Genomic DNA, 27,841 nt, shown 5'->3' on the forward strand with positions numbered 1-27,841 from the left:
ACGATCTGATACCACTGTTGAACCATGATACACAACAGCACTTTTATGTGAGAGTCCTTAAATGTATCAGCTACACTCACAGCTACACAACTAGTGCATGAAGACCCACACACCCCTGACAGCAGAGAGAATGTCATGTTGACAGGGGGTCACCAACATCTTCCTCGAGAGACATCAAATCTGATTATAGTTAAAACAGTGGGTTCAGCCTCCTGCCTCACCAGCTGTCCCGCCGCACACAGGCATCGGTCATCTGTCAAATGGAGCTTGAATGTGAAGGATGGGAAGATAGAGATAAGGTCACAGAGGACGAGGAAGGTGAAGGAAAGTAGAAGACAAGGCCAGACAGAGATACAGGCCGGCCACACTTGACCTTTACCACCCACATGTGTCAGTGACAGAGAAGGGCGCTGGTGTGGCTTACCATTTCACCCCTCTGGGAGAAACACTATCGCTCTAAGCACCTCAATTAACCCTGGTTCCTCTCTTAACGATGGGATCACAAGGTCTCGCTTTCTACTGCTTTCTACTTTCGTTAAATTGTGTCACTAGGAGGGGTGAATCCCAACCTATCACTGTATATGAGTGATGGACAAGCTTCTTTTTTAGAGCTTCTTTTTTTAATATATATGTGTGTGTGTGTGTGTACTTGTTTTTCTATTCTGGTGGGGACTTAAACCTGAATACACACAGACTCATGGGGACTCGTGTCACGGTGGGGACCTAAATTGAGGTCCCCACGGGTAAACAAGCTAATAAATTACACAGAATGAAGTTTTTTGAAAATCTAAAAATGCAGAAAGTTTCCTGTGAGGGTTAGGTTTAGGGGTAGGGTTGGTGTAGGGCGATAGAAAATACGGTCTGTACAGTATAAAAACCATTACGCCTATGGAGAGTCCCCACAAGGACAGCTGACCAGACAGAGAGTGTGTGTTTGTGTGTGTGTGTGTGTGTGTGTGTGTGTGTACACAAAAAAAAAGTTATTGATTTTTGATTCAATACTATTTAAAAATACTTTTACTATTCTGTGAAATGTTCGAAAGTGTAAATTGTGCTCTAATTAATACAGTAGTGTTGAATTTCAAACTAGTAAATAACATGTTTACTGATAGTTGGGGAAGAGAATCATTACAAAAAAAGAATTGATTCCAGGTTGTTGGAGAGTGACAATAAACTCCACTTAGAGGAATCGAATTTACTGAAGGGCCAAAGATGTCTGGTCGTGACATGAATTAGACTTTGCCCATTATTTTCATTACCAAACCACTACACATCCTAAACAGTTAGCCTTAACAGTTAGCGATTTTCACTCTCAAGTTTTGAGCAGTGTAGGTCAGGCTTTAAACCATTTATTCAACAGAACTGCTCAAAAAAAACATTGAACAACTCTGAATATAGATTTTAAAAAGACGGCAAATAAATCGATTGATTCCAGAATGTTCATCTCTACTTCCAGGAAATATTAGGTTTCCAGATCGTTATGGGAAAATTGTATTCTGGTTCCTCAAACGTTCTCAAAACATAGGCATTTTAGAGTTTCCAATGTAATGTAAGAGCAAAACAAAGCTGTTCTTCGAGCCCAGTCCTGTAGTGCGCGCAGTAAGTAGCATGAGCTAATAATGAGACCCAGGTTCTGAGGAAACGATCAACATAACTACCGTATTTTCCGCCCCCTCGCGGCTGTAGATAGTAATGTTTTCTCTTGGCTCTAAATAAATGTGACTTATAGTCCAGTGTGACTTCTCTTTGGCCAATCATTCGAATAATGTATCTCATAATCTTGGACTGCAGTTATATCTGATCAAATGCGCATTATTATTCTTTAGCGTGGGTTTGACAAATTAATTTTACTTGATTGGAACAGTAGCTACGTTAATTATGTCTCTACTTGTTTCCCTGTTTTTGCCACGGGATGTAATTAGGATTTACACAAGCTCCAGTCTTGGATCCAGAACACCTGAGAACACCTGAGAAGAGATGTTGCTGACCCTCAGAGGACCTCAGATGATGCTAATCCTGAATCAACAAACAGAACTAACACATTTTGCTACAAGTTTGATTGCATCATATAATAATTGCTGTTAATAGTGTTAATTGTCTGTTTGATTGTCTTTAATTTATTTTCCTTTAAATTTCTGCCATATGCACATAAACTGACAGTCACCACTGATAAGCTACTACTAAATATTGTGGAAACCTAATTTTCTGTAAAGTTGCTTTGTCACGATTTGTATCGTAAACAACACTATACAAATAAACTTGAATTGGATTGAAGTGTAAGTCAGCTGACTTGAGAGGCTCAAAGGCGTACCCTTGGATAAGTCCCAGGACAGCACAGTAGGAGGAAGAGGCTGATTCAATCTTCAAGCTCCCCTCAGGAATTTAACAACAAGGTTGTTTTTGCCGACAGACTGGTCAGACACTAGTGGGTGATTCACCCTAATGACTTCCACATATACTTGGAGCATGGAAGGGATGCACCCTTTATCCAGCAACTCTTGCAGAAAGGTTTAAACAGGCTCAACAACTTGGGCTGGGGACACCAAATCCTGCCTCTCGCTTGCGAAAGAGAACTGTCCTGAATGGTATCGGCCAGGAGGCTGCTTCAGACGTCCCTGACTCGCCAGATGACCTGAGGAAACAGGCAATTGGAGGGAAGACCTACAGGTGAGTTTTGGGCCAGTAGTGGACAAGGGCATCTTGCTCCTTCAAAAATTAGTTGGGCAGTGAATGTTGTCTTCTAAGGCAAAGCAGTCCACCTTCCTTCTTTAAGAGTCATTTGTGGGTGTAGTTTCCATTCTGGGACAAAATGTCCAGCTCTTGGTTCAGTTTGCCTGGCACATGAACTGCCCTGAGTGTCCGCAGGTTGCACTGTGCCCTTAGAAGGAGGCATTTTGCTTTCCTGTTGAGGGAGCATGACCTGAGACCCCCATGGATTATACAGGCACACAGCTTCACCTGTTTTGGGGGGCTGAAAATGCAATTTGTTCATGCAGCTACATGAAAGTGAACGAATCAGTAATCAGTATTCAGATGAAACAGGAGTTTCCCAAAAGACCATGTTCAAAAGGGAACTTTCTTTATTGAAATACCATTCTTTCTCAGTTTCCAAAACTTTGCTTTAAAATGATAATTTAGTGAAATGTTCTGTATACATTTTTTTATGATTATCTGGAAATAATAAACTTTATTTTATGGTTTTAAAGCCAAAAAACGTTAAAAAGAACGTTCCTATATTATTAATTAATTTTTTTTATCCCCAAAAAACAAGCGTTAGGGATACATTATATGTTTGCAGAGCTTTCTGTACTTTAGACCTGGTCAATAGAGCCATAATTAATTGATGAATTTATTTGGTGTCCAGTTCCTCTCAGAATTTTTTTAATTAAAAATTGTAATATGAGTCAGTTTGTTCATTCACAGCGTGGCAACAAAGGGCATCAATTACGGTTGATAATCAAACCTTGCTTTCATTTACACCTCATTTAAACCCGAGTACTAACTGCTGATTTCATAATTTACTTGAAAAGGAAGTCTGATAAGGGCATAAAACCCTGGGGATATTTGCTTTCCCTGTGGTGCCATAATAGCTGATTACATGAAGATCACAGTCCCTACCATGCTGACTTCCCATGGTGCATCTCTGTGGAGCCTGATCGTCTTCATCAATGTCTAATTGGGGTTAATTAGGATTTAAAATAACCTCACTGGAAATGGTGTAGTTATGATACATTTACATGATGAGATGCTGTGAGCTTTTTCACATCTTGAAGACAAGGAGAGAAGGAAAAGTTTGCCTTACTTGATGGAGAGATGGGGAAAGTTGAAGCACAGAATAAAACAAAAAGGCTGGCGGGATGTAGAGTCACATGGAACCGCAACACTTAATGACAAATGATGGTGCATGTAGCACCTGTGTGGTCCAATGTAGTTTGGAGATCTAACGAGACTTGCCCAAAGCTGTGATGTGATTATTTGCTCAGTCAAACCAAGCCCATATGACTGTTGTGTTGCCATCGGCCGTCAAAAGTCTCAAACCTCTGTGCAATAACCGTGTTGTGGCAGCTCACCCCGAAGACACAAACGAATGTTTCATGATGGATTGAGAGTAAACATAAGAGAAATAAATGATTTTTTTTCTCTTATGTTAACAGAGCAAATGCCATAGCTAAAGTTAAACTTGCTGTATATAGCAAAAAAGCTCAGGATTTAAAGAAAAAAAAAAAACACTATTTTCTGTAAAGTTCGTTTGTTTAGCTATTTTATGTGTTCTTTTCTTCATCTCTTTTCAGGGCTTTTCACACTGCGCTTATCCCTGTTGTTCTAAACCCTGCTTTTAACTCCCGATAGAGAAATGTTTGACATGACAACAATGTACTAAAACATTAAAAGTTTTTCCTTTGTGTTATTGAAAAGTTTCGCATACAGAGCACAACATCGGCTCCGTTTACACTCGGCATTACCATGCGATCACTGTGATCCAATCATCAGTCAATCCGGACAAGGCGGGTTTACACTTGGCAACATAACTTCTCTATCTGGATAACCGAGGCCAGAGGATGACTCTGGTGCAAAGTCGCCCTGAAGTGGTGGCTTTTATTTTGCCAGCAAGTGTTCTTTACAGAGAATGAGTGTTTCTGCAGCTTTCAGATTCTCCTCTCCACCTTTCTTCCAACATTTCAAAAGACAACGGCTGGATTGTGTTTACATGACACTGAAACCCCTGAATCAGGACACAGGACAACATTTTGGCATTCTAAAAATGTGCACCTTTGAAAATGGTTTTAAAGGGGTCATATGATTCAATTTCAATTTTATTCTTTCTCTTGGAGTGTTACAAGCTCTTGGTGCATAAAGAAGATTTGTAAAGTTGCAAAGACTACTGAAATCTGCCACACACTTGAGGAATTCAGCCAATCACAACTCACTGTACAGCTGGCCAATCAGAGCACACCTCGCTTTTCAGAAACGATGAGTAAAAATTAGAAGTGTTTCAGAAGGCGGGGCATAGAGGAGAAACAATAATGTACAGTATGTGGATGATGTGTTTTTTTAACCTTAAACCTACACCAAATACACAACATAATATTCTTTTTAGCAACATGATATGACCCCTGTAAAGTGCTTTTTTAAAGATTTAATTCATCTCAAACAACTGATTTTGTGAAAACAGTGATGTCATAAGGATATTAGGTTATGTGTTATGCTGCCTTCACGTGCTATCAGAAATGTCCTATATCCCACTTATGAAGTCGTGATTACGAGACTGTCATAAAAAAGAGTTTTAATGTCGGAAAGAATAAAGACAAACTTTCACAGTGTGAATTAACTGCTTGGCTATATGGTTAGCAACAGAGAACCAATCACGTGCCTCATATTCACATGTTTTCTACAGTCACTGAACAGTCACTGATAAGCATTTCAGCATTTGTGGCAAAAAAGCAAAATGGTGATGTTAACCACATAAAACTGATGCGTTTTATTCTTATCTTTATAGTCACTTCCAGTTCCATCGGCCTGAAGTCAATTGGTATTTTTAATTAACAGTTTTAATTAAAATAAAGTTTGTGTAAAACAAGCTCAATATACTGTCACTTTTTTTTTCTACAACATAAAGTACATTATTTATATACTTGAGTTTCAATATAATTCAATAATACGAAGATGCAAAATGCTAAATAGATTATGTAAACAGGTCGCATGCTGCATTTGTCTGATCAATGACACAGACACAGCTAAATATGCAAATAAGACCATTAAACCCACAATTTTAATGTAAGGATCACAGAATGTATAAAAACAGGGACGTAGTCCATGACGTCACCCGCTGATTTCTGAAGAGCGTTTTTTAAGTTCAAAGTGGGCGGGGCCAACCATCGCCATCTTGGCTGCGCGTCACTCCTGGATAATCGAAAATAGGCAAAGAGGCGGGAGGTGGTTGCTGAAGCCACGCCCACCTAGCTCGACAGCAGGGACAGCAGCGGCAATCCACCAGGGGGCAAGGAACTCGACCGGAAGTTGAAGTCGGGTGGGGGCTGCCATCTTGTAGCAGAACTTCACTTGCGTTAGCATTCCCATTGACTCCCATTCATTTTGGCGTCACTTTGAGCGAATAACTTTACATCTGAGGCGTTTAAAGACTCTGTTTGTCCATTATTTATTTCTAAAGATACACGACAATGTATAAAGGGCTCCATTACCTTCTATGTTACATTATGGCCCCGTATAAACAGTTTTTGTAAAAAATAGGCTAACGATTGCATCATAACCACTTGTCTCTCTGTCGCATTACCGCACAGACAGGAGGAGAAGCTCGCAGGCAATTAACTTAATATGGCGTACTGGCGTTACATTTTAAAATACTATACAAAATAATTAATCAGATTACTTACTCCTGCTCACTCACGACAAAGAACTCCCCGCTCAAGCTCGCCGTCTCTGCAAGATTAATGATGGCAGTTTGCACGCACAGCTACTAGAAGATTTACATCTGGCAGACAGGTTGCTGACGTCATCAAGCTTCGTTTGAGTCTGCGCGTCAGAAACGGAAGTGCTAAAAAAACGCTTAAAATGGGCTTCACTTGTCGAGTGTCAATGGGGTCGCTGTGTCCATTTCTTTTACTGTCTATGCAATCCACCTGTCACTCAAATGGCCACGCCCTTAATTATGCAGAACTTTAAAGCTTCATGTAATTTAAACCCCCTCACAGTTGTCATTTACATTTAATTATTTAGCAGACACTTTTATCCAAAGCACCTTACAAATAAGAGCAATAGAAGCAATCAGACCAACGAGAGAACAACAACAGTATACAAGTGCCATGACAAGTCTTAGTTAGTCTAGCACAAAACCCATAGTTAGTTTTTTGTTTTAGTTTTTCTCCAAGAATAGGACAGACAAAAAAAGGTAGGCTAAGTGCTAGTATTAGTTGTAATGAAGGGCAAAATTAGCTATATAGACCAAAACAAACCACTTTTTGTAACCGGCTGTTAACATATATATTTTTGTCTGCTGTAAAGTTTTTAAAGTTTAATTTTGACATGCGGAGTCCCTTCTTAAATCTTAATATTTATCCAGAAAGTCCATTCCACTTTTCTTACCACAAGATGGTGCGGTTTCATTACAAACATGTTAAACACGCAGCACAGAACGCTCTTTTTACAAATTAACAATCTGTTTGTAGTCAGTCTCTAGGTTAATCTGCTACAGGCTGTGAAATAATTATAAAAATGCATTATGTATTCTTTAAGATATAAACACTATCCACTGACACGAATGCTCTTCCTGTTGGTCCGTTTCCTTGGGCAGCTTGTTTTGGGGCCAGCTCACCATGACACAGCACACTCACACTGCACTCCTCTGACTCTGATGCTCAGAAGAAGCAGTCACAGCATCCTCTTGCGAAATTCCTCTTTTTTTTCTTCCTATGTTCATGCATTTTCCTTGTGAGGTTTGCTGTTTGCGTGTGTATTCAGTGTCTTGCAATTATAGTCCAAACGTTAACAATTGAACTTAAAACACATAGGTTAACCGATGGTTTATTATTTAGCATTCATTAATTTGACCTATTTTACTTAGGCTATTTTACCTTTTTTTATTACAGTACTAAATTAGTTTTTAAGTGCAGTTTTATTAACATCAAGTAACTGGCTTCATTAGCTTGCAATATGAGATAAAAGCATAATGCAATGTGAGAGAAAAAAAAATCGATGTATCTATTTTAATATGAATATTTCCAGCTAACAGGAACATTCTGTACTTGCATTAAACATACAATTGATATTTTCCATATTAAATATCTTGTGTAGGCAGATGATTTGTGACTTAATCAAATATGCAGGTTAAGAAACAGACAAGTGTGATGAAAGCTTCGCACGTGACCCACCGAGCCACATCCGCTTCCATGACGCTTCCCCAGATGGACGTGACTTCCACCACGAGACCCCCTAGCCACGCCCCTCTGAGTAATATGCAAATGACGCACGTAGCGTGAGTGCGTTCTGCGCTTTATAAAGCGCGCAGCCTCTTCCTCCCCGCTTCCTCTCAGCATCAGTGCGGAGTAACAACTAAAACTAGACTACACTGTCAAATAACAGCTACAGGTAAGACACAAGCTGCCACTAGTCAGGAATTTAAAACGCATTTTATCTAAAAAAGTTAGAATCTTAAAGCGCAGAATATGCGGTTTTGGTTGGTATTTTCTCTCCATAACATGTAATAAAATATTATGGCATTCTTCTATCATTAAGTTGTGTATTAGGCACAAATTTTCTATAATATGCAGAGAGATGATGCTGAAAGCAAATCATCATTCATTCCTGTTGATATAAATCAACATTTGAACTGCAAACTGATGTGACGTACTCGCATATAACGTGTCGCATCATTAATATAATTTACTAATAATATTAATTTACTAATGTTTCCACGCGGTTTTACTTCTTGTCGATCTGTTCCAGCTGGGTTTAAAATATATTAGATATTTTAGAAATATAATAGCCTAGGTATTTTTAGGTATGTACGTATTAACAAACGCATTTCTCGTTCACGAAGCGATTATTAGCGAGTATTTGACTGTCTATTGGAGCGTGTGGTTATGTTTTGTCGGATGTTGGTGTATAATTCATGTTGTGAGTCACTTAAAGTCTACGTGCTTCTAGAAATCCTCAGTATGGACCGATGCAGCGTCTTGATCTGATGCACTTCTTGTTTCCTGAGCTGCAAAGGATTCTGGTACTTGTGGTTTTTAGGGGCGCATTTAGGGGATGCCTGACTACACGAAGGTCCCATTTTGCTCAATTTTTCCGCAAGATGCGTCATTGCTTCATTCATAATTTCCCCATGTGATTTCCCCATCAGAGTCGACCGAGAATCCGTGTTATTGTAGTATATATATCTGAGACGCTATTATAGGATCATTGATATATTTTTATATTTTTATTTAAAATTTTAGATTTATTTTTAAGGTTACGTTTTCTTAAGTTTAGATTTTTACAGCTAAATATTCTATAGTTTTTAATTTTGCTGTGGAAAAAATCCAACGATATATTAAATGTTCCAGTTTATTGTTAAAATAAATGCTCACGGTTTAATTAAAATATCTATACAACACCAACTTAATTTCTGAAAAGATTTTATTTGTTTAAAAAAACGTAGCCTAAATGATAAATGTTCTACGTGGTGTCAAGAATTAGCATAATTAATTTTAGTGTTTAATTTTCTAGTGATGATGGATGACCAAACTTTAGGGACGGTCTCTTTAGTGCCTGGGACGAATCATGACTGAGGGGCTTTTTTATCCAGTTTGTATGAATCCTGCAGATCTTTCTTCTACGTGCGTCTGCACACACATCACTGCAGAGGCTGGAGCACGTGACGGATGAAAATAGCGCTTTGCTCTTACACCTTTAACCTTTTCCTCACTGCACTTGACGTTAAGATAAAATCGCATGGCTACATCCCTTAGCGGACCCCCCCAGTGTCAAGCGCTTAACAGATCATTTACAAGATCCCGTTTCATTCTGTCTTGAGCTCTGGAAGAGCATTGATGCTGAAAGCAGATCGTTAATGCATTGAAATGCATGGTAGCTGATGAGTTTGTGTCCTGCAGCTGAAGATGTCGTCTACAAAGGAGAAGCTCATCGCTCACGTGAGCAAGGAGGAGCCCGCCGGGCCCACGAACAAGGTGACCGTGGTGGGTGTGGGGATGGTTGGGATGGCCGCCGCCGTCAGCATCCTCCTCAAGGTCAGTGTGTGTCTGCATTACATCACAGCCTTCACAGAGTCCTGGTGTTACATAACCCACTACTGCATACATGCACTGCCACTAAAACATTTATAAATAAATCATATGATATTTATGGTTTCTTTTTAAATAAATGGATTAAAATTTGAAAGTTTAATTTATACAGATTACTAATTTAATTTTAAATAATTTAATTTAAAATTCTTTTTTCATTATTATTATCAAGTAACCTTTTTACAGTTAAAAAAAGGGACTGGGAAAAAATGATAATTTGGTTTTGAATAATTAATATTAAAATAAATTTAATAGAATTAGACTTTTTTAATTTTTATTATTGATCTAAATGGTCAAATTTGCATTGCTGTAACAAAGGACAGAAAAGTTTCTTGTGGTTGCTACAGATGTGTGAACATTTTGAACCACGATTCTGTTGCCAGCACTGCGTGTTTGAATCTGGCTCACAACGTTTCCCATCATTTGTCTATCTCTACTGTTTCTATAAAGAAAAGTGGTGAAAATGAGAAAAATACAACTATTAATGACTATTAAACTCATATCACTCATATTAAAGGGTTAGTTCACCCAAGAATGAAAATTCGTCCATCTTCTTCTCCTTCTCAAAGCATCCTAGGTGTATGTGACTTTCCTCTTTCAGAATAATCCAATCGGAGTTATATTAAAAGTTGTCCTTGCTCTTCCAAACCTTTTAATGTGGGTAAGCGGGTGTTTCTTGTCAACAGTTCAGAAGACGTGAAATAGTGTGCGCATCTGTAATAAAATGCGTTTTTGTAAGACAAATATCCAGATTTCGAACGTAATAAACACTTTTTTCTCACTTCTGCTGACTGTTGGGAACGGGAAGATTGTCAGGCAAATGTAGTTGTACATCAGCGCTGCGTGGTTAGAGACGAGCGCAGAGAGAACAAAACAAAACACTGGTCATGAATTAGAAGCACAAACGAGATTTGTAAAGAGATTTTTTTTGAGGATTTCGAACTAATCCAAGAGGAGACTGGTTGTCCTTTGCTAAAGTAAGGAAACTTTGTTTCCTTTGCTCCTTCATTTCCCAGAGGCACGCACGACGCATACATCTTCCATCTTCTCCCTGCATGTCTTCCGCATCCCAACAGTCAGCAGAAATGAGAAAAGAGTATTTATTACGTTTTGACAGGAATGCAGGAGGCCTTTTTTCACCCCCCGGAGCCATGTGAGGGACGTTTTATTACAGATGCACACACTTTATTTCACGTCTTCTGAACTGTTGACGACAAACATCCGCTCACCCCCATTGAAAGCTTGGAAGAGCAAGGACAACTTTTTTAATATAACTTTGATTGGATTATTCTGAAAGAGGAAAGTCACATCTAGGACGCTTCAAGGGTGAGTAGAAGATGGACGAATTTTCATTCTCGAGTGAATTAGCCTTTTAACATTTTTGTTAATATTCAAAATCTTGGGCAATATAACTTGTGTTGGTTTGCTGGGTTTTATTGGATTTGTTATACTTGTATTTTTAATTGGTTTTTGCCATGAACATGGTCTAAGATGATGAGATGGCATTAAATACAAAATATTATACTACTACTCCAACAACTTCTCAGATTTTAATAACATTTTAACAACTGGTAAAAACACATGTTGTGTCCAGTTTTTCCCATAACCCCTTAACACCCCCCTCCAAAAAAAAAATGGAATGAAAAGATCATATTGATTCCTGTTTCTTCCTTAAACTATCGTGTTTTCTCCTGATTTCTCACTTTGGGTAAAGCTGCTGTGGCTCAAGGAAATGACACCAGCTTCAAAAGCTTTCCTGACCTTTGAACGTAGAGCGGTTTCTGAATGAGAAGGAACCTCCGCCAAGAATAAACATGATCCCCATAGATCTGAAGACTAGAGTTTGCATCACAGTTTAGCTCTCTGCATTTTTCCATTGGTGTGAAATGCATCTGATGAACCTACAATGCCATATATGTGTGTATATTCATATATACACACAAGAAATGGAACAATATAACATTTACCACTGTCTATTGGCCATGGAGAGGTGTATAGGAGTGTGTTATCAGTAGAGTAGTGTTGATGTCAATGCATGTGTTTGTGCAGGATCTGACTGATGAGCTTGCGCTGGTGGATGTGATGGAAGATAAGCTGAAAGGAGAGGTTATGGACCTGCAGCATGGAAGCCTCTTTCTCAAGACGCACAAGATCGTGGCGGATAAAGGTCAGATTTCACAATCTACCATTTAAAAGAAAATATGAGAGGTGGGTGGTAGTGAATTTATGGCTGTTGATAAGGAGCAGACGGTTTGCTTAGTGTTAATGTGAATTGTTGACTAAATAATTAAAAGCATTTAAAAGGGAACTGCATGTTAATCTTATATATAAAGACATTTATTGTTGTTTTTTACTTAACAAAAGAGGTGAATAACTTACCAGTTATCTAGGAGCTAGAAGAATCAATATCCTCCTAAAAGCCCAGACACAACAGACCAATCCAAAAAGGTCCAAAAAGTTGCGTTTGAACACCCTGCGAAACCTATGGCCAGCTAGCACACACGTTCTGCGCCTGAGCGAGGAAAATAACTCCACACCAGCAGGTGGCAGTAGTTTCTATTCATCATTTAACAAGGGAAACAAGAAGCAAGAAGCTGCACTTGGATACCATTATCAAACCATATATAAGATAAGAGCTCTTGACTTTGGTTACTTTGTTTTTATTCTCGTATAATGGTTCGCTAAATTGAATGGCCAATTAGAGTGATCTCTTCGGCAACAAGTTTTGCCGTCAATGTAACATGCGCAGTCATTTAACAAGCTGCCACTGATGGTCTGACTAGTGCCAAAGGTGCGGAACGCAATGCAAAACATAGGATAGACACTCAACTTAATGCAATATCATGCAAAACGCATAAGACTTGATTAACATTCAAAGTTGGTTCCAGTAGATCCTGCGCTGTTATGTTGCTAAGCTAACAAAGTGCAAATGCACAAATATTGGGTGCAGTTTTAATTGGACTGATCTCTTATATACAGAATAACTAATCTGAACAACTCTTTATACACCGCAACTCACAAGTGCTCATAGTGTGAAAGGAATAAAAGACATGATTAACGTTCACAGTTGGTTCCAGTTCTCAAAGATCAAAGATGGCCAGACACTTGCTGTGACAAGCCTTAACACGGGTGTTAATTACTGGAGGGCCACAGCACTGCAGAGTTTAGCTCCAACCTTAATTAAACACACCTGGGGCCTGTTTCATTCAACACGGTTACCAAATAAGCCAGGCTTATTTCAGTTAGTCTGACTTATTTTGAACCAACTCAACTGACAATAAGTCAGACTAACTGAAATAAACCTGGCTTATTTAGTAAAGCTTAAATCTCATTGCTTTTTTGTTCTTTCCAAATGATGAAAGAAAAGATCCAACAATTTGTAAAAAAAAAAAAAAAAAAACTAAAAACAAACATCCTAATACAGAAAAAAAAAAGTTTTTGGTAAACTGGTCTGTAGGAGTTCTTGTATGCAGTTTAAACCCTAGGGGGGAAACCAAGCTTTAACTCCAATCAAACACCTTAAACAGCTTATCAATGTCTTCAGGATTGCTTTAAAAAGCTGAAACTGGTTGTAAAACCTTTAAAAGGACCGTGGGTCCCCTGGAGCAGGGTTGAAAACAGTCCTGGTCCAATACACCTTTCTGTAATTATTAAGTGCTCCTGAATATCTTCTTAGCTTGTTCAGTTGTGTTTGATCAGGAATGGAGCTGAACTTTTTGCAAGGAAGTAAATCTCTAGGAACAGAATTGGGCGCCCCAGTAAAATCTAATATTTGCAATTATTTAGTCTTTGGGTGCATTTTCTGAAAACATCGCAAGCATAATCAAATCATTGAGACCAATGGTGCCAGTGGTTTCTACGATCAACTTAAGCTTGGTCTGAACAGGCCTTGAGAGGGTGTTTGACAGGAATATAGAAACCAAGGGAACGTAGGGACCTTCCTAAATTGATCATCCCATGTGATTTCCAGACTATAGCGTGACGGCAAACTCCAAAGTGGTGGTTGTGACCGCTGGAGCCCGTCAGCAGGAGGGCGAGAGCCGCCTGAACCTCGTCCAGAGGAACGTCAACATCTTCAAGTTCATCATCCCCAACATCATCAAGTACAGCCCCAACTGCATCCTTCTGGTGGTCTCAAACCCAGGTATGTCCACACCTGGGCCGTTCTTTAGTTCTCAAAGGTTTCATTTGACGTCCTGTAGCCTCCGAGACTGTAAACCAATGTTGTCTTCTCTTCAGTTGACATCCTGACCTACGTGGCCTGGAAGCTGAGTGGTTTGCCCAGGAACCGTGTGATCGGCAGCGGCACAAACCTGGACTCCGCTCGTTTCCGTCACCTGATGGGAGAGAAGCTGGGCATTCACCCATCAAGCTGCCATGCTTGGGTCATTGGAGAACATGGAGACTCCAGCGGTGAGGACTGCACAGATGTGCTTCAAGAGCACAACGAACACCAACTGTTTTCTTCGTAAACTGTAAACTTTCTCTTTCTTGTGTAGTCCCTGTGTGGAGCGGAGTCAATGTGGCTGGAGTGTCCCTCCAGGGGCTGAACCCTGACATGGGAACAGATAATGACAAGGAGGACTGGAAGAGCGTCCACAAGATGGTGGTTGACAGGTGAATAATTTATAACCCACTAGACTTCCATACAGTGGTTTAGTACACTAATAATCATCTCAGGATGACATTTAGAAAGGTTTTAGAGAGAGCGCCCAAGTTGTTTTTCTTTATACATGATCTGTGTAATATACGTGTACTCTGTTACCATTAGAAAGCATATGAATCAAGTCCTCGTGTGAATGCATTTAGTCTGGACTCGTGGTTGTTTATCGGTGTTTAACATAAATCGGGTTTGTTTTGGCAGTGCGTATGAGGTTATTAAGCTGAAGGGCTACACTTCCTGGGCTATTGGCATGTCTGTAGCTGACCTGTGTGAGAGCATCTTGAAGAACCTACGCAAGTGTCATCCAGTTTCAACCTTGGTCAAGGTGAGATGTTCTTGTTTATTTCTGAGTGACCAGCAATCTTCATTAACCAAACACTTTGATCCATTTTTCTAGTACCAAGAGTCAAGAACATAAATACACGTGTGTGTGTGTGTGTGTGTGTGTGTGTGTGTGTGTGTGTATATATAATAACTCCATTCCAAACCGCCATTTAATGACTACATATGCAGCTACCTTTTATGGCAAAATCCTGGTCCAGGTCCAAGTGAGTTGAGAAACTCTTCACGGACAGCAACTCATATGCATTGAAAACTTAAAGCACACAGAATAACTGAGTAATGTTCACAAATAATTCCAGTATCTTAACAGTTGGCTCTTATGTTAGCATGTTGCTAAGCTAACAATCCTATGTACCGTGTACCTGAAATCTTTGAGTGCATACGAATTACTGATATCATCAACTCCCACAAATACCAGAAATAGCACTCATCTCACAAAGCATGCACACGACTTGAGACACGTTCACAGTTTTTTCCAACAGATCATATGTAAGCATGTTGCTAACAATAAGCGCAAACACATATTTGGTTCTCAGTGATGGAACGGTCTAATATTGTGAGCAACTGCTCTGAACAACGCTTCATGAATGGCAGGTTACAACTCGCACAAGTTGCACAGTTCGCACTCATGACGTAAAATGCATAAAAGACCTTCAGTTTGTCTGCTACTTTGGATGAAACGCTTCTCCAAGTTTGTCACAGTGCATGGAATTGACTTCTATTTAAAATGTACATACTGTAACACGCTGCATTATGTTAGGCCAAAATGACGTTGCCTAATAAAGCCGAATTTCATTGGGAGCAGCCTATGATATCTAAAATTGTTAGTTCTGTGATTAGCCTGCTTAGTTTTGTAACAGTGCTATAAAAGACAATTATCTGACACTTGTCGCATATTCACAGGGAATGCATGGCGTGAATGAAGAGGTCTTCCTCAGCGTGCCTTGCATCCTGGGAAACACCGGCCTGACAGATGTTGTCCACATGACCCTGAAGCCAGACGAGGAGAAACAGCTGGTGAAGAGCGCCGAGACCCTGTGGGGCGTTCAGAAGGAGCTGACCCTGTGAACCATGGTCTCCTCTGAAATGTCGCTGGTGTCGCATTACAAACCTGGATGAGTCCTGCTTCTGTTACTCCTGACCTCATAAATCTCACTGCCTTTAACCATCAGATATCTCTTAGACTTTCATATTGTAAGGCTCCTTGTTTTAGGTGTAGAGAAGAAATAATTTATTCCCGTTGTCTTGAAAAAGATCATCAGCCTTTGTAAAAGTGTGTGTCTGTGTGCGCTCTATTGTATATTCAACAAAGCACTTGCGAACAAGATGATGTGCAATTTGAGTCTTATTTTATTCCATTCGGAGGTCAACTAGCATTCCGTACTTGCGTCACGCAATTGATCGTTTCAGTGACGGTTAAAGCTGTTACTTGAAGCGTGTGATTGTAGAATTGAGACACAGCCCATGACTGAATAAACATTGTGTGAACCTACAAAAGCTTCTATCGGTCTCTTTGTTCTGGAGGCTGAATAGAAATAACAGCTGTACAGAAACAAACTGGGTTAGTGGACCATGTTTACTGAGCATTTCAGGTGCATGCAGTTATATTGCATCAATTTCAGGTCCGTCTAGACCTCAATACCTCAAGGTCAAAATACAAGTTGAGTAATAAATAAGTAGCACTGGACAATTATTTATTATGCACACTTGATGTGAAAACATGATGCAAGGTCTTGCCCATTAACAAATATATCATGATTCATGATCATGCTCTTTTATTGATCTGTCTGACATCATAATCTACAGCCTGGTTCGAATAAGAACAAATATTAGCAGATAAGGGGTTAAAGTCTCTAAGAAACATCAACTCAAGTCTTGTCCCAAATGTGCATTAAAACAATGGACTGAAATGCAACAAATTTGTTCATTTGTTTTTAAACATTTGGAAGAATAAAAAGTAAAAATATATATATATATATAAGTTAAAGTACAACAGTTTATAGCTTTTCGGTTTTCATTAACATTATTAGTCACAGACCAAACTTTGTGTAGAGCGAGAAGAAATACAGTTGTAGCAATATACCAATAAATCTGGAACCGCAATAGTTCCCAGTTACAATGAGATAAATAATAAATTCAGCAAAATAAAAGCCATAAAATTGAAATATTGGAACCATAAATCGTCACTGTTTTTTGTAAATTAGGTGAATCTCGCAGAAACTTTCAAGAAATTACATATTTCACCCCAAAATCCAAGGGAAGTATTTAGTAATAAAAAAATAAAAACGTGCATAAAAAAAATATTTTTTGCATTGTGATAAAGCAAATTTCCTCGCAAATTTTCATTGTAAATAAAAATTAATTTATAAATATATTTTAAATATCCGCTTTGTTTTATTAAATTTAATTAATGCTGGTTTTACAGTACTGACTTTTTTTTCCTTTTTACTTTAATGAGAAATTTTGGGAGTAAATGTATCTACTTCTGTATCAAATATTTACTTAAACGTTCTTAATATTTGACACAATGTAAAAAATCTTAACAGTCCTAAATTTTTTCCTCAGAAAATAACTATTTTATTTATTTTGAGGCGAATATTCCTGTGAGATTCACACAGTTATGAATTATGACAACACTTTGTAACAATGCCTGAATGAAAACAGGAGATGCTATCCACATTTGAGAGAAATTTTACTCATAAACTACCTGCAGACGTCACATTTTAAAAGTAATCACTCTGTACGGTTTATAACAGTAGTATCTAAAGAAAAGACCCAGACGCCTGCCAGTTTAACACGAGACGCTCAAATGAAAGAAGGAACAAAGTCTTATTTATCTCTGACGCTAGTTTTTACCCTTTAGCATTTAAATATCGTACCGATTTTACCGTTTCCAGATAAAGTCAGGCACAGACGCTAAAACTCTCACAGAAGTGAAAGATCATAAACAGCTGAACTCCCAGTGACATACCACAGAGCGACTAGATCAGAGTCTGGAGCGCGGGGTCAGTAAAGGTCACTGAGTCCGGCCGTCTTTCGTGCTTTCTGCATGAGCGCTCGCAGCTGGAACTGCTTTCGGGACAGCAGACGCACATGCTAAAGACAAAACAAATGAGACGAACAGCGATGTCAAACATAACATTACTAAGAACAGCAGAATAAATGGCAAGTTTGTGCCAAAGCTTGCATTGTTCTCTGAAGTGCGAGATCTAGAGGGGCGAACAGACCTTGAGGAAGACCTCCAGGTCGATGACTCCCCTCCGAAGGGCTTCTCCCAGGTAAAAGATGGTGTCCTCTATGGCGTTCTCCTCTGCGTACAGGTTCAGGATCTGTTTGTAGAGCGGGGCTGTTGGGATGATCACGTCGTCAATGTCATTGTTTTCCGACTGGTTCTCCATCTTCTCCAGAGCTTCGCTCAGTTCCTCGTCCTTCTTCTTGAGGAGCTCAATGTTTCTGTCCACCTCAGACTACGATTGGCACAAAAAACACATCTAACCATGGCATAGTTTTTCAAAAACAGTGTGATCTCAAAAAAGAACAACCTATAGAGCAATGGCAAATGTTCGTACCACTTCCTGGTCCAGACGGGACACCATGTCTTCCAGCTTCTGGTGTCCTTTCTTCAGGTCTTCCTCAGTTCTCCTCAGGGCGTCCAGCTCGGCTTGAGCTCTGTCCATCTCCTCTTTCATTCTCCAGCGCAGTTTATCGCTCACGGCCGAGATCAGCGATGCTCGGATGGTGTCTTCACCGATGGTACCATCACGACTCGGACCTGGAAGTAGAAGACAAATTTATTGCCAGTGTTTTGGGGAATTAAAAGCAAAATGGTCAATGGATAGCGATGCTGCGAGATCCGGTGAGAAGCATTCAAATTCTGCACAGAGTTCTCCGTTATATACTTTAATTTATAGCATTTACCATTTAGCCGTAAATTGTTTTGTTTAAAATATCACAAAGTACTTGAAATACCATACACAGCTATCCTTTAGTTTGAGCACGGCAAATTCCAGTTTATTCTGCATTTGGCAAATTCATTTGGTGTTGAGCGATGGACCCTTCTTGGGAAAACCAAATACTTTATCGCTGATCTGGAGCCATCTATAAGACTACAAGAGCTGCCTCTATTAATGGCACCCATCCATGTTTGTACAAGTGTCTTCAAGTTCCCCTGATTGCAAACGCATGGCTTGTCAGGCAGGTGTTGGTGAAGCTGCCCCTTTGCCCTTTGGTGCCCAAAGTGCCCTTTTGTCAAAGCAAAATTTCCTCTAATTTTTTTTTGTCATAACGTTTCCTTTTGTGAATGCCTGCTCATGCCCAATCTAAATATTAGTAAAATTTTGAATAATAATTTAGCCGTCAATAAGATGACCAACATGACCTTTGACCTGACGACGACGACCTCCTCATTCGACCGGGACAAATCGTCACGCTGCACGCGCATTTTTTAATTGTCAGAGGATATTATTTTCAACACCGCGGAAGCTGGTAAGTGGTGTTTCATTCTCAGTGAAGTGATTTTGATATTTATTTACTTATTATTATTTTACAAGAACGATGTGATGTGAGAACATGCGGATATGTTGTTTATATTGCGGTGTGTAGCCTGTAGTGTAGAGTAACGTTAGCGTGCTGTTTGAGGGAGAAACGTTTCACAGGCATCGAGGTCAGAGGCGTCATGCACATTCAAAGATTTCTGAGCCAAGTTGATTTTAAATGCAGCTTCCAAAAGACAAAAAAAAAAAAACAGCTGAATAATATTTTTTATATATTTGATATAATCACACTGTTGTGATTAGATCGTTCAGCATCAGCTACTAAATTCAAATCTGTGTTCGCTGGCTGGCGCTGAGCCAGAGACGTTCGTACAACGCTTCATGACAATCAACGGTTCTGTTGCGCGAATGCAATGGCCAATCGGAGACGTGCAGAAGAGTCATCATGAAACGCTGTGTTTTTTTTTTTTTTTGTTCACTTGCTCGCTGACTGAATTATTTAGCGAATTGTTTCTTCAGAGAGAGAGAGAGAGAAAACTAAAAAAATCCTGATTTGGATAATGTAATGTAAAGTGCTTCAGTGATTGTAATGGTAGTTTTTGAGAGTGCCTGAACTCTGGCTAGACTGAATGTAATGTTATTTGATAATGTAAATGTTCTTTACTCTCTGCAAAATGAAAGAGTTAAAATAAGTAACTTACAATATTGTTATTAAAATTTACATTAAATACAAATTCAGTCGTATTAAAAATATTTTATGGCATGAAATGGCACTTAAGTAAAAAGTCGGGGTTTTATGTGTAGTTAATAGATTACACTACCTTTCCATTTATTGATCAAATAACAATCTATAAAGATGCAAAACGCGTTTACTTATACGTTTGAGAATCGAGATATTTCCTGATATATTAAGCATGTTTGGAATTGTTTTGAATAAAAAGGAAAAATAAATAAAACATAAGCCTATATAAGTTATACAGTGCTTTCATAGCATGACTCAGTTGTTTATTGTTTTGTACCAATATTTAAGGTGGACTTATTGATAAGGTGCAAGAATAGTAGTGATGGTTAAAATAATAGATTGATAATGAAATAGTAGATTGTGCCTTGTTCCTAGATGGACAGAGACTGGAAAGTAATAGATCAGATGAGGAGATGGAGATAGAGGAAGAAAAAGAGGCAAATGTAGACGCACAAGTGACAGAAAGAGCAGGTAAGCAAGCCAGGAGACAGAGGCTGGTGAGAAAGAGGGAAATGTAGAGGCACAAGTGTTTTCTATAGTTTTTAATATAACAGCTGTTCTTAATTATTCTGTAGAACAGAGAAGAAAAAGCCATCAGGTTGGGACAATTTAAGACATTTCAGTTTCTAATCCCAGAGTTATTATTCGGTGGAAATAATTTTTATTTTTTTACTTTTAAACTTAAAATTGTCTCTTCTAATCTGTTTCTTTTTCAAAACTGCATCACAGTATTTGCTGCCGTATCAATACATAATCATCCATATCGATACGCAAATCGGCAAGGAATGCTTCACAATATATTGCTGTATTGCTATTTTGAACCGCGCTATTTAAACCTTGTTCCATGTGCCCCTTTTATACTTTGAGCACCTGCCCCTACAAAGGTCTCTGCACGGCCCTGCGTCCCATCGTCTAAAAATCACGACTTTTTTGATGTGTGCATTTGATGCAAATTTATTCTGTAAATGTGTTTCCATCTTAGTTTATGCAAATTTTTTCTTATTGGATAAAAAGTTTATCCTACTCAATTGTGCGGATAAGGTTTTTATGCACAATTTTATCATTTATGCACATCTTGGCGTTTCCATCCAGCGTTTTCTATGCATTATTTCAAAATGTGCATAAAAATAGGTGGATGGAGATATACTTACTGATGCAAGATACCCTCTCTTAGCCACGTTTGCTAAAAAGCATCTAAGGATTTGCACAACAAGCAAGCGCACCATCTGAGCGAGTGTTCAGTCCAGCTGGAAACATCGTAACACCGGATAATATCAACATGTTAGTTTTTTTAATCTATAGAAAATCCAAGGTAGGCTTAAAGCCTTTTTTGTTTACTTACTAACTGTTATCAGTCCTATGCAAGCATGTGATTGAAATTGCGAATTTTATTCAATATTTATACTTTCTTAGTTCAGCTGCTTTCTTTTTAATGGTATAAACACGCACATTTGTGTAAGCGGTGGTTCACTTTTTTTTTTTCTAGGCTTGAAAGTGTTTGTAGGGTACAGTTTGTTTTAAAAAAAAACATTATTTTTCAAATAATTTACCTTTATTCCACACTGCTGTCTGTGAGCAGCTCGGCTGAAACACTCGGTAGTGATTACAGACTCACACGTCCTGCATAGCACTGTAGTTAATGTCACGGTTCAAACCTAAAGATGAAAGTTCACTGAGGAACTCTAAATATACCCAGCACCCTCTCTGTCAAACGGGAGGAACTGGACGGAGTCCTCTGACCTTTAGCAGCTCAGAATCTAGTTACAGACCCAACCTTTCAGAGTAGGCCACGAGGTCACTGTAAAGGCTGAAGACCAGAGGTCAGGGTCACGACAGAGCAGAGACAGATGGGTAGAGGAAATATGAAAGGTGAAGCGTGTTGCAGAGAGAGCTTTTATGAGTCTGACATTAACATGTTGAGTCTTGTCCAATATGCGTTCTTATTTTAGACCTAGACTCTCAAGACTGAGATACACTCTTGACAACTGAGTGAAAGTCTAGTTAAAGAATAACTGAATATAGTAGAAGCATTCTGTATGTGTTACCAATTCAGATTAACTCCAATTCAGACACAATGCTGTTAATCCAAATTAACTCATATTCATAACAAAATATTCCAATTCAGAGTAAAGGCCACCAATTGTAATTAATTCAGAGTCAAACTGAATGCTTCAGTATTGTATGTTCAGACATAATGTTTGTTAATTCAGATTAACACAGATTCAGAATGAACTTTGCTAATTCAAGTGAATTCAGATTCAAACTGAATTATATTCTACCATTTCAGTTCAACTTATTCAGAGCTGCCATTGCCAAATAATACAAATTCACATTAACAGATTCAATGTGACCAGTTAAGATTAATTTATATTCATATTGAATGCAGCAAATTTAGATGAATTCAGATTCAGATTGAATGTTGCTAATATAAATTCAGATTAAATACTACATATTCAGATGTCTTCTGGTTCAGACTGAACGTTGCTAATTCAAGTGAATTCAGATTCAAACTGAATTCTATTCTACCATTTCAGTTCAACTGATTCAGGGCTGCCATTGCCAAATAATACAAATTCACATTGACAGATTCAGATTCAATGTGATCAGTTCAAATAAATTCAGATTAAAACTCAATGCCACCATTTAAATTTACTTTCATTCATATTCAGTGCTGCCAATTCAGATCAACTCAGATTCAGACTGAATGTTGCTAATTAAGATTAATTTATATTCATATTGAACGCAGCAAATTTAGATGAATTCAGATTCAGATTGAATGTTGCTAATATAAATTCAGATTAATTACTACACATTCAGATGTCCTCTGGTTCAGACTGAACGTTGCTCATTCAAAAGAATTCAGTTTCAAACTGAATGCTACCATTTCAGTTCAGCTCTGATTCAGATTCAGAATGAATGTTACTAATATTATAATATTATAACGCATCAAATTAAGATTGCTGTAGAGACAAAAAGTAATGCCATTAAATAAGCAATTTTTAACATTCCCTGTGTATGTATAATTTCTGATCAATGACACAACCACGAACAACCTGGATTTTATGTTCCTAAATGAAATGTGGCTAGAAAACAGCAGCAGTGCTTAGTCCTCAATGAAACAACCCCTCCTAACTTTACATTCATGTGTGTCTGCAGATCTGTTCGGAGAGGTGGAGGTGGAGCTGCTCTGTTTATCTCGCTATTCTGTTTAAAGATGTCTATCAATGCATGCAAGTGTCATTTGGTCAGTACCTGTCCTTTGAATATATATGGACTGCTTATTGCAGGATTACTGCGATTTTCAGTACAGCTGTATAAGATGTAATGTAATTATAAAACTGAGCCAAAGGCAAACATCCAAGCTCACCCACAGCAGTGACGGGAGTCTGGGAGGTGTAATGCGCTGCACCACCTGTGGCAGGATACGCATTGCCTCCTGGGTAAGGGTAACCGGGATAACCACTGGAGCAGACACAAATCATTACATAACCAATTAATCACGCTCTGTAATTACAACACAGGTTATTTATACAAAGTGTTTCGTTAAAAGACTTTAACAGGTTTATGAAATGTGATCTTTGGTCAGACTGAAGCAGTCGTTACCAGGGGTTGGGGTTTGGGTTTGGGCCGTACGGAGATACTGCTGGCATTCCTGGCATATAGGACTCTGGAGGGAGGAGCAGGACACAAAACAAGCACTACTTAATGAACTGCTGGACCAGGGAGGCATCTGCTGTTTAAAACAGGCATTACTTTGAAAACTGAATAGTTCAATGATCACAAAAACCTTATTTAATATACTGTATGAGCAATCTGAGATAATAATTAAGTCAGAGGAAAGTCAACATTTTCAGTGCCCAAAATATGTGGACAACATCCTCAGTAACAGATTAAAGTTTCTATGTTAAATTAGAAATCAAAAAGTAAAAAATAAAACTTTTAGTATTAAGATTTTTGCTCTGACAGTACATATAATACCACATATAACAGCGGTTATAAACGAATGTATTACAAACTTTTTCAAAATATAAATAAATACTATGATATTATAGAAGTAAAACAAAAATAAAACTGACATACACATTCAATTGTGTTATAAATGTACTTTATGATTTATCATTACAATAACAGAAATGTGACCCTGGACCACAAAACCAGTCATAAGGGTAATTATTTCTCAATTTAGCTTTATACGTCATCTGAAAGCTGAATAAATAAGTTTGTTAGGATCGCACAATATTTGTCTGAGATACAACTTTTTGAAAATTTGGAATCTTGAGGGAGCAAAAAAAAATCTAAATACAGAGATCACCTTTGAAGTTGTCCAAATGAAGTACTTAGCAATGCATGTTACTAATCAAAAATTACATTTTGATATATTTACAAATTTACAAAATATCTTCATGGAACATGATTTTCTCTTAACATCCTAATGATTTTTGGCATAAATAAAAATTAATAATTTTGACCCATACAATGCTTTTTTTGGCTATTGCTTCAAATATACCCCAGAGACTAAAGACTGGTTTTGTGCTCCGGGGACACAAATGAGAAATTCTGCAAAACAATCTTGATGCTAAAAGCATCATCATTTTCTTTATTAAAATACTATTAGGGCCCTATGAAATCAGTTTTATTTTTTCCCAAATTCCGTTTTTATTTTTCTGGATTCTATTTTTTTTCCATTTAAATTTTTCTCAACTCATTTTTAATGGTTACATCTAATTTATATTTATCAAAAAGTAAGTCTAATTAATTGAAATCATAAGACTTATACATTTTCATAACAATGTATAAAATTTTTAAAAAAAATTAAGTTTAGGGCCCTAGGAAATGTTTAATATTTTCTTCACCATACGTTTTTTTGTTACCTAAATCTTCATTTTAGCACGTCCAATTATTGAACTGCATAAAAATTTACTTTAAAAAAACTTAATTTATGCAAATTTTTCTTAATAGCCTCATGAAATTTGATTTTTCTTCTTTTTTTTCAGAAATTCTGTTGTGTATTTAAATTGTTTTCTGGTTATCAAATGACGGCCTAAAACACTCATTTAATTTATTTTTTAATTATTGAAAATTAAGCAAAATTTATTTTTTGGTAAACAAAGGGTATTTACTATTAAAAATAAAACATGGAGGAAATGTTTTGCAATTAAAAGTTACAAAAATAATGTTTGTTTCATTTTAGTAGTAGTAGTAGTAGTAGGCTATGTACATTCTGTTGAACAATAGTAATACATTTCTGTCAAATACTTGTCTTTAAATTAAACCAGAATTTTATTTTTAAGGGTTGCCATGAATACCTTTACAGTTCTGTTTATGTGACGTGAAGCTAGTTTTACTGAAATCAAATGGTCAAATGCTCTTGAAGTGACTCTCAGAGCAGTTCTGGAGATATTCCTCATGTGTTCACGTCCTTATTTAGTGAAACGACAGAAGCTGAAATCACCGGAGCGTCACGCGCGCCTCCGTGTGTGTAATGAATGAAGACGCGCGTCTGCGCCTTTTGATTAATTCTTTCAAAATTGGACAAATTCCGTGAAATTCCACGTTAAACTGTAAATTCCCTTTTTGTGACTGGATTCCGCGATTCCGTCAACTTTTTCTGCATTACGGAAATCATAGGGCCCTAATCTATAACTCCTTATTGTAAGCTGTGCGTGTGTCTGACGGCTAGTTCTTGTCGGTTGTACTGTGATGAAGCGGTGCTCACGGTTCGGGGGTCCGGCTGCTTGAAAGGCCTGGTACGGAGGTTGTGTGGTGGGTCTGGAGAACACGGGCGGCTCCTCACCGAACACCACGATCATGACCTGGATGAGCCCGTACAGATCCGACTGAGGCTGACGGGCCAGGAGCAAAGACAAGAGCAGAACACATGACGTTATTATCCTACGAGACATCAGGAAACACCTTGATATCAGAAGGAAGCCGTACATGTTTCCACTCGTGCAGGTAGGGCAGGTAGATCTTGCCGTTGGCGTCGATGTGTTTGCCGGTCTTGATCATCATCGCACTGGTGGGCTTCACAAAACATATGGGAGGGTTGTAGGGATACGTATCCAGCAGCCACAGGCACACGGGAATATTGTACACATTCCCTGAAACGGGAAAAGCATGCATGGTTGAATGTTATAATGCCTCCTTTATCTCCAACACTATAAACAGTTCTCACCTCTATAACCCACTGGAACCGTTCCTGTGAGGCTCATCAGGTCTCTGGAGGAGCCGTCATTAAACACTGTGAAGGAGACATCAGTTATTCACACAGACACAGACGAACACACACACGTTTGATGAGGATCCTACCGTACGCGTCCATGCCAGGTTTGAGGTCTTTGTACTGAGAGATGACGTTTGTTATCTCACGCACAGTGAGATCTCTGTATTTGTATTGCTGGAATATAAATAAAAAGTATAATTAGACACATATAAATAACCCACAAAAAACAACAACAACAAAACAAACAAAAAAACTATTGTTTGCATTATAAAGTATAATATATTGAATCAACACGACATATCAAATTATTTAAATGTGCATTTGATAAGAATATGTTATATATTTATATATTTATATATGTGTGTGTGTGTGTTTATTTATATACAAGTTTGCTTATGTTATTAAAGTTATTATAAAATATTGAAAAACAAAAAATTCCAAAAAATTTTAATATATGGCACAAATATACTTCATCATTTATAATTATTTTGACATTAACAATAATAAGAATATACAAAAAATTCAGAGGTAAAAACTATTTTCTTTATGTAAATAATATTCTTAATATTCTTAAATTCTTATTTATACTCCCTTTTGTCTTCATCATAATTGTATGAAAATATATTACATCAAGATGCAATGTAAAATTATTTAAATGTAAGTTGCATCCAAAAATGATCTGCGTTATTATAAAGCATTAACATAACTATTTTGACTTCAAAACATATGAAATCCTATATGTCAAATATCGCAGTATATAAACATAATAATGCAGTATTTATGAGATTATTTTCATCTGACACTAATATCAAATGTTCATTACATTTGATGGAAGTAACTAACGTTATTCAAATGAAAGACACGATACCGACCTTCAGCATCTTTTTAAGAGCTCCTTCGTTTACAACAGCCATGATTTATGACACAAATATAAATAAAGACACTAAACTCTAGAGAAATAAAAGTTAATGTGTGAAATAATATACGAGTGTGAGCACACGCCAAAACACCCTGAGCGACCCTTAACGTTACACCGAATTAACGCTTGCTGCCTGACACAAACACACTCCAGACACCGTGATTACTCATTAACAAAGTCCAATTAATAGCTGCTTAATGAGAATTCAATAAATATAGGTCAAATCGAATAGCATTCATCTCGAGAAAGATAAACAAGACGAACGATGCGAGCGTCACCACAACTTCACTTCCGGTGGGAGTGTGTTGGGATCTTCAAAATAAAAGTCCTACAAATAATTTCTGTTTAATATTATAAAATACACGCATAACTTTCATACTTTACAATGTATACTTTATGAAATGTATTTCAAATATATATATATATATATATATATATATATATGCCTGTGGTCTATTTTATCATCTTTCATTTGCCATTCTCAGTTAAGGTTGGTTCACATTGTACATGTATGCATAAACCTCCACAGACAAAACCAACACTTAGCAATTTTAATGAATACAGAAATCATTATATATATATATATATACATATATATATATATATATATATATATATATATATATATAACTTCATAAAATGTGAGTGAATATGACATC

At 37.7% G+C, this 27,841-nt stretch overlaps 2 protein-coding genes across 2 annotated transcripts; one reads left to right on the top strand and one right to left on the bottom strand.

The window, feature by feature from the left end:
- The first annotated feature begins 7,947 nt into the window (after positions 1 to 7,947).
- Positions 7,948 to 16,132, top strand: LOC128014116 (L-lactate dehydrogenase A chain). The gene is made up of 8 exons (XM_052597393.1): positions 7,948 to 8,103; positions 9,612 to 9,746; positions 11,850 to 11,967; positions 13,771 to 13,944; positions 14,040 to 14,213; positions 14,300 to 14,417; positions 14,665 to 14,788; positions 15,709 to 16,132. Exons 2-8 carry the CDS (start codon positions 9,618 to 9,620, stop codon positions 15,871 to 15,873), a joined length of 1,002 nt encoding a protein of 333 aa, XP_052453353.1. The 5' UTR covers positions 7,948 to 8,103; positions 9,612 to 9,617; the 3' UTR covers positions 15,874 to 16,132.
- Positions 16,133 to 16,545: 413 nt separating this feature from the next.
- LOC128014115 (tumor susceptibility gene 101 protein-like) lies at positions 16,546 to 27,481 on the bottom strand. Its single transcript, XM_052597391.1, has 10 exons — positions 27,136 to 27,481; positions 26,350 to 26,437; positions 26,216 to 26,281; positions 25,978 to 26,141; positions 25,757 to 25,883; positions 23,644 to 23,707; positions 23,408 to 23,502; positions 18,375 to 18,577; positions 18,033 to 18,272; positions 16,546 to 17,901 (listed from the first exon to the last, which is right to left on the bottom strand). The coding sequence occupies exons 1-10, from the start codon at positions 27,175 to 27,177 to the stop codon at positions 17,812 to 17,814; spliced, it is 1,179 nt and encodes a 392-aa protein (XP_052453351.1). The 5' UTR covers positions 27,178 to 27,481; the 3' UTR covers positions 16,546 to 17,811.
- Between the last annotated feature and the right edge of the window lie 360 nt (positions 27,482 to 27,841).

The sequence above is a fragment of the Carassius gibelio genome, chromosome B25 (assembly GCF_023724105.1).
Source record: "Carassius gibelio isolate Cgi1373 ecotype wild population from Czech Republic chromosome B25, carGib1.2-hapl.c, whole genome shotgun sequence".
Taxonomy (NCBI): Eukaryota; Metazoa; Chordata; class Actinopteri; order Cypriniformes; family Cyprinidae; genus Carassius; species Carassius gibelio.

Bases quoted from the DNA above. Each gene is read 5' to 3' on its own strand.
- LOC128014116 (XM_052597393.1), top strand. From the start codon at position 9,618: ATGTCGTCTACAAAGGAGAAGCTCATCGCTCACGTGAGCAAGGAGGAG. The intron at 11,968-13,770 runs GTCAGATTTCAC...TGTGATTTCCAG, and splicing joins CAAGATCGTGGCGGATAAAG to ACTATAGCGTGACGGCAAAC. The intron at 13,945-14,039 runs GTATGTCCACAC...TCTTCTCTTCAG, and splicing joins TCTGGTGGTCTCAAACCCAG to TTGACATCCTGACCTACGTG.
- LOC128014115 (XM_052597391.1), bottom strand. From the start codon at position 27,177: ATGGCTGTTGTAAACGAAGGAGCTCTTAAAAAGATGCTGAAG. The intron at 25,884-25,977 runs GTACGGCTTCCT...CTGGCCCGTCAG, and splicing joins ACCTGCACGAGTGGAAACAT to CCTCAGTCGGATCTGTACGG. The intron at 23,503-23,643 runs GTAACGACTGCT...TGTCTGCTCCAG, and splicing joins AACCCAAACCCCAACCCCTG to TGGTTATCCCGGTTACCCTT.